This window comes from Gymnoscopelus braueri, assembly GCF_963280865.1.
Source record: "Gymnoscopelus braueri genome assembly, chromosome: 11".
NCBI classification, from domain to species: domain Eukaryota; kingdom Metazoa; phylum Chordata; class Actinopteri; order Myctophiformes; family Myctophidae; genus Gymnoscopelus; species Gymnoscopelus braueri.
This window is the reverse complement of record NC_137613.1, coordinates 37,292,758-37,306,387: the sequence shown is the minus strand read 5'-3', so window position 1 is coordinate 37,306,387 and position 13,630 is coordinate 37,292,758. Positions and strand designations below refer to the sequence as shown.

General features: G+C 40.1%; 2 protein-coding genes across 2 annotated transcripts in view; one reads left to right on the top strand and one right to left on the bottom strand.

The window, feature by feature from the left end:
- The window catches only part of LOC308095844 (putative acyl-CoA dehydrogenase 6), a 33,463-nt gene extending 22,919 nt beyond the window's left edge, over nucleotides 1-10,544 (top strand). The window contains exons 3-9 of the mRNA XM_080442957.1: nucleotides 1,127-1,256; nucleotides 1,725-1,831; nucleotides 3,459-3,626; nucleotides 3,836-4,009; nucleotides 5,719-5,880; nucleotides 9,449-9,599; nucleotides 9,945-10,544. Coding sequence (XP_080299083.1) covers nucleotides 1,127-1,256; nucleotides 1,725-1,831; nucleotides 3,459-3,626; nucleotides 3,836-4,009; nucleotides 5,719-5,880; nucleotides 9,449-9,599; nucleotides 9,945-10,035 — 983 coding nt within the window. The 3' untranslated portion in view covers nucleotides 10,036-10,544. The remainder of the gene's footprint in view (nucleotides 1-1,126; nucleotides 1,257-1,724; nucleotides 1,832-3,458; nucleotides 3,627-3,835; nucleotides 4,010-5,718; nucleotides 5,881-9,448; nucleotides 9,600-9,944) is intronic.
- A 62-nt stretch (nucleotides 10,545-10,606) lies between these two features.
- bet1 (Bet1 golgi vesicular membrane trafficking protein) lies at nucleotides 10,607-13,327 on the bottom strand. The gene is made up of 4 exons (XM_080442958.1): nucleotides 13,178-13,327; nucleotides 12,099-12,208; nucleotides 11,926-11,982; nucleotides 10,607-11,460 (listed from the first exon to the last, which is right to left on the bottom strand). Exons 1-4 carry the CDS (start codon nucleotides 13,194-13,196, stop codon nucleotides 11,305-11,307), a joined length of 342 nt encoding a protein of 113 aa, XP_080299084.1. The 5' UTR covers nucleotides 13,197-13,327; the 3' UTR covers nucleotides 10,607-11,304.
- Nucleotides 13,328-13,630: the final 303 nt, after the last annotated feature.

Below are 13,630 nucleotides of genomic sequence, written 5' to 3'. Positions count from 1 at the left end.
AGTTATAAATTGGTAATTGTAACCTACCTGGTGTATGTAATTCTATGAGCAACAAAAATTGGAAATTGGGATAATCAAATGCATCTCTCTAATATGCCTAACACCTGTTGAAGTGTTGCTTAATTGTTCAACCACCATCGTTAAGACGCTGTATAGATTTGACTGGGTCGTTCACACTTGATGTGCGTTGATGGCTTGTTAACCACCGTCATTGAACCACCGTCATTGATTCTAAATAGACCAAGGTGTTACTGGATTTGAATCCTTTGTATCATTTGAAATAGAGAGGGGTCATTGACCACTGTTCTGCTGTACTAAAAAGGTATATAAAAAACAGACTATTTTATCAATTCAAAATTGCATGACCCTCCCTCGGATTCAAAGTAAAATTAGCTGACCCTCCCTTGTACTAAAATTAGAAAGGCATGACCCTCCCCTATTTTCCTCCAGGGACCCCCTTCTGTAAATTTCGACTGGTCCCTTACAAAGTTAAACCTCACAACCAAAGGCCAGTAAAACTTGGAATGGATATTATATAAGCCCTTTCTACTGAACAAACGCTCACTCACCTTAGCCGAGGTAAAAAGTTGATGCTGCTGGAAAATATATAATTAGCAATTTTGCATCATGTCTATAATATGCATACAAAGATCGTTTGACGTACGTTTTCTTTCTTTTTTTATATGTGTTGATAAATGTTGGGCACATAAATATTTTATTTGAGGTTTGGTACTATTGTAATTGATTTTGCACGGAGAATAAGGCATTCTAATGACACGCAAGCTTTGGTCCCATAAGTCATGCCTCCGAGCAGACGTGAGAAAAAGCGTCCCTCCTGCAAAATTCACAGACAAAACAATAGATTGATGAATCAGACACCTAATGTAGGCATTTTCGTACATTTCTGAATTTTCAGAAAATGACTTTAAGATTTACAATCTGGTCTTTATCCAGAGCTACTTAAGTACTTATAGTAAGTTAATTAAATTCCGAGGACTCGGAGTACATTTGGTTACATTTGTAACCCCCCCCCCCCACTAATGTCCCCTCACTTTTTCCCTCAGGCAAGAATACTCCAGGTTTAGTGAACTTAGTGTGTGTGTGTTGTGTGTGTCTCCTGTACCAGAGTATGGAGGACTGGGCCTAGACTTCAGCTACAGTGTGGCAGTGTCAGAAGAACTGGGAAACATCCGCTGCGGAGGCATCCCAATGGCTATTGGTGTACAGACTGACATGGCCACTCCTGCTCTGGCCAGGTACTGTACATGAAACTTTCACCAAACTATTATATTGATATTGTGATATCTGGTTTCGGCCATCTGGGAATCGGAAGATTGACGGTTCGACCCTCGGCTCACCCAGTTTATGTGTATTATACACCAACAGCATTTTTTCCCCAGTAGCTGCCACATTACCTTATGTAAACCACTTGCTTCGTATGTACAGTAATGTTCTGCAACCAACCAGGCTAAGTCAAAATAAGGCTGTAAAAATAGGTGTGCCTCCTGGGGGTTCCAAGATAGGTCTCCTTGTATTCCCTCAAACCATTTGAGGTGTTGAAACACACAATGCTTTGTTTAGCCTTGTTGCAACACTCAACGTCAACAGTCACTTTGCTGCTGTTGCTCAAGTGTCTCCACACACACGTGCATGGGCACAGGAATGCGTTTTCTGTGCATGTGCGCACATTTGACTTAAGTGTGTGTGTGTGTGCGCGCGTGCAGATTTGGATCAGACGAGCTGAAGAAAGAGTTCCTCCTTCCCTCTGTGATGGGAGACAAAGTGGCCTGTCTGGGAGTGAGTGAAGTTGGGGCTGGCTCTGACGTCTCCAGTAGGTCTCTCCTTTTATCATCTCACTCATCTGTTACCTGTTATTACCTTGTCCTTTCCATTAGCCCCCTGATGCCCATTTGGAATAAGTATCGCCTGGAAAAGAAAAGGAAAAAAAAAAACGATTTTTGACTGGAATGTTTTGTCAAATACTGCACAGTATTTGAAGATATCTAAGACAGTGGTTCTCAAACTATTTCATGTCAAGGACCCCCAAATTGACACTTGTTAGCCCGCAGACCCCCATTTGAAAAGATATGCCAGGGATATCAATAAGAGAAGATTGTTTATGGGTCTATAGCAGTGATTCTCAACCATTTTTATTTCAAGGACCCCCCAGTTTGACATGCATTTAGGCTACGGACCCCCATTTAATGACATTTCTATCTCTGGAACCCCAATTTATATTGTAAAATCAATGTTAATTTGAGAGTGTACAAAATGGAACCAAATGGACCGGTTCCATTTGGTTCCATTTGGTTCCATTTGTACACTCTCACAGTTACAGACCCATAAGGGTCCATTTGGTTCCTAACTATCCATCATTTAGCTGGGGACCCCCTGGAACTCCCTCAAGGACCCCTGGGGGTCCCCGGACCCCACTTTGAGAACCAATGATCTAAGAGACAGATACACATCATAATAAATGCAAGTCTGACATTAATAGTTTCACAATTGAGAACGATTGGATACTTAAGTAGGCATAACTAGTCTTTTATCATTATGATGTAGCCCACAGGGGTGTAAAGGCTAATTTATACTGTGTGAAACAAGCCATGGCTCATGGCTTATGGCGCATAACTCTGGGCATTTACAGTACAAAGCTATGAGCCATGAGCCATGGCTTGTCTCACACAGTATAAATTAGGCTCTACACCCCTGTGGGCTACATCATCCCTGTCATCCCCATTTTGAGCACGTCATTAAAGATTTTCAAAAATCTTTCATCGAATTTCAGAAATAGCGGATCTACATGCTTATGTGTTGCATGATAACCGTTTAGGAGCTTGCAGATCTTCTATTTTAGCACTTTGTCGTACGACAAATTGTATCGATTCAATTCTACTACACAATTTAGGCATTAGCTCTTAGCAGATGCTTTTACCCAGAGCAACTTACAAGTGTGAGATCAGAATCAGAAGCAGAGTAAGAACTCATGCTTACACCCATTTCAGCCCAAGTGTCCAGCTTTGCCCTTTATACAATATAGAGTATTATTACACCCATGGTTCATACAACCAGTGTCACTTTGTGAGAGCCGTCTCCTCTGAAACCTTCAGATTCTCACCTACCAAAGTTTGGTTTTACTTGATCGCAATTCATCCATTTATTAATCTGAATCCCCATCCACCTGTCTTCTCTCCTCCATCTCTTAACCACTTTCAACCTGGTGTCCCTATTTTGGTCATCATGTCATTATAGGTGAACATTTTCCAATGTTGTTTTCCAAAACATTTACAAAAAGAAAAGCTGAAATAGACGATCTAAACATGCTCACAAGTTAACGCTTAGCATCGCGACTCGTGATCTTGTAGATAGGCCATTTTCGCAGTCCATTGTACAATGAAGTATATAGGGCTTAGGAGGTTAATCCATCTAAACGCTCATCTATTCCTCCATCCTCCCAGGCATAATGACCAAGGCTGTGAGGAAGGGGGATGAATATGTGATCAACGGGGGAAAGATGTGGACTACCAATGGTACCCAGGCTGACTGGATGTGTCTCCTGGCCAACACCAGTGATGGAGCCCCTCACAGGAACAAGTCTCTCATCTGCCTCCCCATGAACCTGCCTGGTAAGACCAAAGTCCTCTATTTTTGTAGTATTTTTAGATAAATCCTGCTCATAGTACAACATGGTGTTCTCCGTTTCTGTGTCACTGCAATACCCTTGTAATGTCAAATCCCTGTTTTCATTATGCAAGATTGTTGCTCATACTGTAATGTTCCCTGGCCAAGACCGCGATGATGCTTTCTCTTTCGCCTCCTTACTTTCATACTGTAGGAATCCACATCGCCCGCAAGATTGATAAGATGGGGATGAGATCATCGGATACAGCCGAAGTGTTCTTCGATGACGTCCGTGTGCCCTGCAATAACATCATTGGCAAGGAGGGAATGGGCTTCACTTATCAGATGCTTCAGTTCCAGGAAGAGAGGCTCTGGGCTGTGGCCAATGGTGAGTGAGCTTTGTACCGTGCCTCCCTTTACTCTTCCTTCTCCCTTTCTATGTCTCCCTCCCTCTCCAGGCTCCAGCTATCATGCTCTTTTCACTTGTATCCTCCCACATGCTGCTTGAGATCATTGGAAAAACTACCGCTTGGTGTTACGGCTTCATTTTCGCCTTCGTTTCTGGCAATCCCCCTTTCCAAAGAACAGGGGCATGGGTCATGTGGCTAAAGCTATTAGTCCTCCTAATTAGTTATCTGTCCCTGTTTGAAGAGAAAACATGGGTCATAGCCTCTTCGGGAAGCTAATCAGAAAGGTTTTAGGAAGAGTACAACCAGGGAAATTCTTCACTCCCTTGCAGTCATGTACCAATTCCCCAAGTCTGCCCTAGATGATAGTTATTCTGTCTGTATACTTTCTGAATACTTTCATTTATTAAAAAAATGAGATGAATCACAATAATTTTGTCCAGACACAAACAAATGAGGGGCTGCTGGCTAGCACACATACACAAACCAGGCACACGTACCTCCGAATACTACTACGAATATGTAGCTTATGCCAGTAAATGTGCATCATTTCTGTCATGTATTTATAGTCCTCCTGCCTTTATTAAGCAAAGACATCTACAATGGAGTTGTACTGTATGTATTGATCTAATTAAACTGGTACTAAACACCCTTGTTCATTCACAGCTTGATTACTGGCAAATAATATGGTCGAATGCCACAAAGAAAGATTTGAGCAAACTCCAATTATTGCAGAAGAAGGCAGCACGGCTTGCTCTCCAATGTCCATTTAGAACTAACATCAACACCATGCACTTCCATCTAGAATCGCGAAAAGTTAAAGACAAAATGAGTGCTGCACTGCTACTTTCAACATGGAAGGTTTTACAATCCAAAACCCCATCATTTCGGTACAGTCAGCTGAAACACAATTTAGAGTCATATACATATGCTACCAGGCAACACAAGGCCGGTTTTCACTTCCCAAGGCAAACGCAATTATTGAAGTGCACAGTAGAATACAGAGAAATGGAAACATGGAATTCTTTGCCACTGTTAGTGACCAAGCTGACACAGAAATCACTATTCAAAAATCTAATAAAGAGACACCTGGAAAGATATTTGTTGTAGGAAGTACTACAACAATGCATTTTATGTTATTAATGCATTTTAATTAGTCTTATATGTGTTCTTATACATTATTTTGTATTTGGACTAAAGTTTAATGTACTTTTTCTTTATGTTTTGTTTTTTTAAATGTATGTTTTTAAATACAAGTATGTATTGTTTTTATATGTGGACCCCAGGAAGACTAGCAGTGCTTTTAGGGCACAGCTAATGGGGATTCTAACAAATAAACAACATTTAATGTTTGTCTGTCCTGTCAATACTAGACAAATCACAGCTCATGCTGCTACAGTATGTGCATGCATGACATCATGAAACGCCTCACTTTTTTCCCTTAAGGGAAATCCCTTACATCATCTCTACAGGATGATCTGAGGTGATTTGAAGTACCAAATGTCATAGATATATAAAATGTTTTTTTAGGATTGGACTTAATTTCAAATAACAATACAGCAATAGTATCTGAAAAATATGGCATTCAGGGATAATAGTGATAATAATAACTGTTATAAAAAACATTTCCATGCTTGTTTTTCATAAAATATGTACCGTAATATTAACCATTGTTTTTCTCTCCTTACAGCTGTGACCATGATGGACAACATCATAGAAGAGACCATTCAGTACACCAGGCAGAGGAAGATCTTTAAGATGCCTGTCCTCTACCACCAAACAGTCCACTTCCGGCTGGCTGAGCTGCAAACGGAGGTGGAATTACTGCGCTCCCTCCTCCACCGCGCCACAAGTGAGTGACAGAGTCCTATCACTCGGGCTGTCACGACCATGAAATGTTACTTGGCCAATAATTGTCGTACGAATGAAATGACCGGTAACAGTGAAATGCACTGCACACCACAATTAGGCCAGCCTGACAGCCAACAGACTATAATACATTTATAGGAATGCAGAGAAAATAGAAATAGCTATGCATTTATCTGATATATCGAAGGAAGGTGGAATGCATTCCCAATAAGCAAGTCAACTCAAGATAGTGATGGGCTACAGTGGCTACTTTACAAAGTCTGGTGTCACCGCAACACAAGACATGAAAAACATTGGTGACGCAGCACCATGAAACGGATGAAAATTATTATTGATGACGTTGCGCCACACAACAGATGAAAAATACTGTATTATTGTGACAGCACACCATAACAAATAAATAAACTGAAAGAGGCTCTACTTATTTAGACTATAAGGTGCACTTTCAGGTCTTTAGCTGTCACATACAGGCATTGTTGTCTCCGCCAGGCCGAAAGGCATGGCGAGAGAGTATGTTTTCGCCCCTGTCCGTCCGTCCGTCCGTGTGTCCGTGTGTGTGTCCGTCCGTCCGTGTGTCCTGTCTGTGTGTTACCACCAAATCTCAGGCACCGTTGGCCCGGTCGCTGCGAAACTGTGCACACCCACTCCCTGGATGCCAATTCAGAACCTCTGCCACAAATTTTTCACATAGGCCTGTCATAGCGCCACCAGGAGGCCGATTTGTGCAAAACCCATTTTTCCCCATTACTCCTACAGTTTTTAACCAAACCTCATGCAAATCGGTACACAGTATCTCTATAGTCATGTGATCAACCCTGATCTGTCCGATTTCCCATATTCCATCCTCATTGGCTAAGGTTACCATCCAAAGTTTGCAGGATTGGTCCGTTTTGAACAAACTGCCTCAAACCATGAACGCAGCTTGCCATTTCCATAAAATTGCACACGCACATTCCCACTAGGCCGAGGAAGAAATGGCACTTAAAACTTTTCACATCAGCCTCATGGTGGCGCTATAACAGGCCGATTTGCATTTTTAACTATAACTGCACCGATCTGCGTGAAACTTTGCACGCACACTCCCTAGAGGCCAAGGAAAAACATCTGCACTGCATTTTTCACATCTGCTTTTTACAGCGCCACCAGGAGGCCGACTTATGTCAAATACATTTTTGGATATTAATCCTTCAGATTTTATCCAAACATCACGCACATCGGTACACAGTATCTCTATAGTCATGTGATCAAGACGCATCTTTCCGATATTTCATATTCCATCCTGATTGGCTAAGGTTGACTTCCAAAGTTTGCAGGATTGGTCCGTTTTGAACAAAATGTCTGAAATCATGAACGTGGCGTGCGATTTCCGTGAAAATTTGCACGCACATTCCCAGCAGGCCGAGGAAGAAATGCCACCCTTTTCACATTGCCCTATTATAGCGCCACCAGGAGGCCACAAGAACTTACCTGACCTGGCGGAGACCTCTAGTTGATTATATTATTGCGAGTCCAGAAAGGCTCTGTCTCCCCCAGCTCTGCGGATAACTTTTAATCAGCTTCAATTTAGAAAAGGAACGTTCAGCAGATGTCACTGGGGATTGTTAAGAAAAACAGTGCAAACCTCCCCAAAACCTGCAGTGATGCATTGTTCTCAACAATCAACATCTTTGTTAGCTCTTGGACTGTGTTCACTTTTTAAATCGTTTTTCTTAAGCATCCACAGAATGACAAAAGTTGCATCATGATATAGCAAAGGTTATATCATCTTTGTAAATATCCACCAGTCGGTTTGCTTGCTTAACAAGTTGATCATCTGTTGCATACTTTGTTGCAAATGGCTTGCTGCTACAGTATAAAAAATACATTTTATTTTTGGGAGCTTTGCTTTCTCATTCTCGACTGCTTCATGTTTGTACATCTCCATTGTCTCCCTCGTTAGGTAAGTATCATAAGGTACTGCTTTGCCATGAAGCTGTCCCCAGCGTATGTCCTACTCTTAACCCATTAAGACCTGAGGCCTGATTCTAAAAATGACTTCTAAATCCTAACAGTTTTCTGACATACTGTATGTATGTTGCTATATCAGTGGTGCTCATGTCTAGGACCTCAAAATTATTGAAATAAATAATTTGGCCGCGGACACCCAACCCCCCCCCCCCCCATCTCAACATATTTTGTTCCTGGGACCCCCAAAAGCAAAGATTTGAGTTTAAAATGTTCGCTTTCAAAAAGTATATATATTATATATATACTGTATATTCTAAGATTTGCACACATTTTCACGATTTTTTGAATAGCTAAAATCTAAAATGACTCAGATGCTTACCCGGTTAAATATGTTGTGATATAGAATCAACTTAACCTTAATGGGCCCAATTACAGGGGCCCACGCTGTTTATTCGTAGGAATTTATTCTTATTAGTATTGATTTATTTACATTTTTGACGGGCCCAATTATTACGGTAGTTATACCCCTGATCACCACATCAGCTGATTCTAACCCTTTACCTGTTAATGGCTTCAAGAAGGACCTGCATTATTATTGTATTCGGTATTTAGTGAATTAACATGTTTATGCTTTACTACTTTACTTGGACCCCTATATTGGAACAGACTCAGATTAGCTTTATTTAATTGTATTCAAAGACTCAAGGACTCTGAACGTATAATGTATTGTGACGTTTTAATTTATAACTGCGCTTTGTATACAAGTTGGTTGGAAGTTGTTGATCTGTACATGGGACAGGGGAAGTTGTCTTACCTACGGACACTATAAATGACACTTCCGTTGCCCGCAGCACACAACGCTGATGAAGGCTTGGCGCCGAAATGCGTACGTTGCTGTCTGCTCTGCAGCATACCATGCCTACTTAACCCATTGAGACCTGAAGCCGATTCTACAAATGTCTTCTAAATCCCAACAGTTTTCTATCAGTGGTTCTCAAACTTTTTCATTTCAAGGACCCCCAAAATTATATGTATTTGGCCGCCGACCTATATCTCAAAATGTTTTGTTCCAGGGAAGCAAAGAATAGAGTTAAAAATGTTTGCTTTAAACAATATATATTCAAAGATTTGCACGCATTTTCATGATTTTTCAAAAATAGCAGATCTACAAGCTCATAGTACTAACAACTCGGTGCACGCATATATGTGAATAAAAGTGCCTTAAAAGGACTGTTCCGTGAGTGCTGGTATTCTCTTACTGAGATTTATCATAAAGTTACTTTTCCAGACCGTGCCCCCGGTAAGTACGTTTAGTATTGTTGAAACGACTTGGAGTCGTGCTCGCACCCTTGATTTCAAGAAGGACCTGCCTGCTGCCACCCACAGACACATCAAACGGTTTGCTTTGGTTTGCCGGCTCCTGATTCACCCATTTTATTCTATTCTGTTCTACTCACTCTTAAACCTTTTGTGAATCAGATGTGATGGCAACGTAGGAACCACTGAATTTAAACAATGTCTGTTTAATCTGTAAATCTTTTTCTCCATCTTTTTTTTTTTTTCACTCTTTCCCTCCCTCTCTATTTGACCTGTTCTTGCTGTAGTGTTGTACATCAGAGGAAATGATGTGACCAAGCTGGCATCTATGGCTAAGCTGAAGGTAGGCCGTCTGTCCAGGGAAGTGGGCGACAGCTGTCTCCAGTTCTGGGGGGGAATGGGCTTCACCAACGATGTACTGATCAGCAGGTTCTACAGGTAAGAAAGGCCACAGCAGTATAATACAAAGTCAATATAAAGTCCAGCAGTTACTGGATTATTTTAAATTAAAGTAATACTGATAAAAAAGTAAATATGTAGTAATAAGTCTTATTTAACACCACACTGACCTCTAGTGATGGGGTAAATCAAACAGAAAATATATAGATATAACAAAATTGATTTCACTCAGATAAATAAATAAACCAATTCTCATTATTGTTTATTTCTTTGAAAAGGATTTACTGCAGCACACACAGTGAAGTGTGAAAGTATAGTAACTGTTTTTTTTGGGGGGGGGGGGAAACAACAACCTAGCTAATATTTTGTATCTTTTCTTTACAGAGATGCCAGATTGATATCAATTGGTGGAGGGGCTGATGAGGTCATGCTGGGAATCATCTGCAAGTACATGGACACCCTTCCCAAGAAGTGATTTTCCATCACTTTAACGATTACTCATTTAATATAATGAATGTATTAAATGGATCACCTCAAGTGCAGTTCACATAATGACCTAGTGATATTGACGGGAGCAGGACTGTAGCACATTTGCCATACAATTCTACTCCAAGCAAATGTATTTAACATTGAATTTCAAAATATACAAAACTCGTCCAAACAACTATTTTCAGATGTATTTTCAAATTACTTTGTGTTTATATATTTTTGTTGTATGGACCTTGTTCATTTAGAATGAGTGAGAGCCAAACAAGTGAATTAATGTAAAATATTCCACTGAAGATTTCAGTACGTAATTTTCTCTTCATGGCCTTATCCATTCTCTCCATGTGCCCTTGCAGATTTGATCACATTTCTAACTACATTTTAATACTGTTAGCTGCTGACCGTGTTGGGCATTCTTAGTCTAGGGAAAACTTAATGACTCATGTGTACAGTTTTTAATGTACAATGAAATGTGTGTATAAAATAATGCTAAACACAGACCATCTTGTCAGACTCTTTGAATAATGTTTCAATGTAACTGCAGACTCAAATGTTAAATCTAGATTAGAACATCTTGTTTATTTACATGGAAAATAATGTACAACAAAGTTGAGTACATGTGGCAAAGAATAGCTCCTACAGATGCTAGAATGATTATTTCCATTCATTCTATAAAAACATACATGTTTAATACTGGGATCAGATTTTTCTGGACAGCATTGTTAATAACACTGACCAAAAGGCAGAATTACAGTCGCATCATTGACATGCCTAACAGAAGTCTAAGGACCACAATGTGTACATGGCTTTCTCCAAACTCAAACTATGGAATTGTTGGCAGTAATGACAAAAATAAATATAGTATCAATAGGCTAAACATGCCAGATCGCCAGTGTGGTCCTTTAAGCTTCTACTATTCCATGACTTGATATCAATGAACATACCCCTGCTTATAAGGATCTACCACACAGTATACATTTTGTGAATCTATTGAGGACAATGGACTGAAAACAACCAATTATTGGCAATGTGTACTTTTATCATACATCATCCCTTATTCTTTCTAAGCCAGCATTATAGGTTATTGTAGAGATGGCTAAATGACTTGAAGAATTCCTGTTCTGTAGATAGATCATTAAAAGCCCTGAAGTATCATTGTCGACTCGTCATCGCTGCTGCCTCGTCCAGACCTGTCATCATGTCACAGACTGGGCAGGGAGATGTGGAGATTATGTGGGAAGTCCGAAGGGTTCTCCGATCACCTCAGCTTGATGAACCAATACAGGATGAAGAAGACAAAACAGCAAAACAGAAGCATATAACACAGCAGCTTGGTCTGGCTGCCTCTGGCGAGATGTTTGACTCTGCCAATGGTGGCTCCCAGCAGGCCCCCTGTGGAGTCAAAGTCTGAGTCCTAAGAGGTGGAGAAAGAGGGATAAAACATTGCCCATGTCAATATACAGTACAACAATGTTGTTTAACCCATTAAGACCTGAAGCCGATTCTACAAATGTCTTCTAAATCCCAACAGTATTCTGAAAAAATTATATGTATTTGGCCGCCGAACCCCATCTCAAAATACTTTGTTCCAGGGACCCCCAGAAGTAAAGATTCAAGTTAAAAATGTTCGCTTTAAAACAATATATATATATTCAAAGATTTGCACACATTTTCACGATTTTTCAAAAATAGCAGATATACAAGCTCATAGCGCGGCATGAGCTTGTATATCTGCTATTTTTGAATAGCCGAAGTGTAAAATAATGCTTTTTAGCTCAAATCAAAAAGTGACACAGATGCGTTCCAGGTCTTAATAGGTTAAGTACATGTATTTCTTAATTAACATGATTAGTGTTATTTTTGTATAAGTGAAACTCACCATGTCATCTAACATCTTGTTCTGGTATTTGACTTCCGTTCCGATATCAATCGTCAGCTATAAATAAACACATGACAGTTTGCCGATCACCAATAGTATTATCAAATCGTAGACATAAATAATTGTTAGCCATTGAGGTTTACCACTGGATAATGGTTGGAAAAGATGCTTACACTTTTCAAAGCGGTAACTTTGGCTCTGAGACCTTCTTGTAAGTGTTCATTTTCCTCTTCGTAGACACTGTATCCACTTGCTGTATATTGTCCAGGAGGGCCTCCTTCACCTAGATTAAATGACAGTGTCAATAAACGTTGCTTAACATTACAATTCCAGTGGTGGAAAGTAACTAAGTATATTTACTCAAGTACTGTACTAATTTTGAGGTATTTTTTTACTTTACTGGAGTATTTCCAATGTTCTGTACTTTTACTCCACTACATCTCAGAGGCAAATATTATACATTTACTCCACTACAATTATGTGACAACTTTAGTTACGTTACTTTATAGATTTAGATTATTATTACAAAACATACATTAACCACTTCAGCTCTGTTTACATTTAGGCCATTTGAAAATAGCCAATCTACAAGCTCACAATGTGAGCTTGTAGATCTGCTATTTTCAAAAGATTTGTATACATTTGAAAACTTGTGAAATGGGACAGTCTGCATAGATGAGTGCTTTCTACTTTTGGTACATTAGGTACATTTTGATGCCAATACTTGTGTACTTTTACTCAAGTAAATTTAGAATTCCGGGCTTTTACTTGTAACAGCGTATTTCTACATTGCAGTATTGATACTTTTACTTAAGTAAAATATTTTAGAACTTTTTCCACCACTGACCGTGGGCCTGAACTTAAACAATCTGCCAGTAATATCCTGTAGCTCAGTGGTTCTCAAACGTTTACATTTCTAGGTCTCCCCTTAGCCATGGTTCACATGACGCTTGTATGACAGTCATGTTTCAGGGCTAGGTCTCCCCTTAACTCTGACAGTGTACAAATGGAACCAAATGGACCCTAACGATGGACCCTAACGGGTCCATTTGGTTCCATTTGTACACTGTCAGAGTTACAGACTTCTAAGGGTCAATTTAGACCCCCCAAAAGGAACCCACAGACAGAGTCCCTGGAATCCACTTTGAGAACCACTGCTGTAGCTACAGTATAAAGCTAATAGTATTTTTAGCTAGCATGCTAAGCTAAACAACAAAGGAGTGAATGAACACAGTAGAAGCTCGTCTCTTACCCAAACCGGCGCGTCTCATCTTGACGTCTAAAAGAAACTCAAACTCGGCGTAACGTTATTAGTGAGAAATCTGAGAATGTGACGTTATATCGTGAACCGAAAGTATAAACACGGCCAGCTGGCTAATGGTTGCACTGTGTGTACATCAGCAAACGCCACGACACCATACGGTGGCCGATCAGGACAAAGTGCACTACCGCCACAACGCCCACTTCTCCATTATGTCATGATGTGTGTTAGTGTTGCAGATAAGATGCTCAATATGTGCAGGTCTAGTAAAGCTCATAAAGTTAGTGTGTGTGTGTGTGTGTGTGTGTGTGTGTGTGTGTGTGTGTGTGTGTGTGTGTGTGTGTGTTTGCTTTAGTCGTGATTGAATCTGATGTGTACAGATAGGCTGTGTGTTGTACAAAAAGTAACTAATTTTGCTACTGTTGTGAGACACGTTTGACAAAG

Bases quoted from the DNA above. Each gene is read 5' to 3' on its own strand.
- bet1 (XM_080442958.1), bottom strand. The intron at 11,983-12,098 runs GTAAGCATCTTT...GTTTATTTATAG, and splicing joins AAGTTACCGCTTTGAAAAGT to CTGACGATTGATATCGGAAC. The intron at 11,461-11,925 runs GTGAGTTTCACT...TCCACCTCTTAG, and splicing joins ACAAGATGTTAGATGACATG to GACTCAGACTTTGACTCCAC.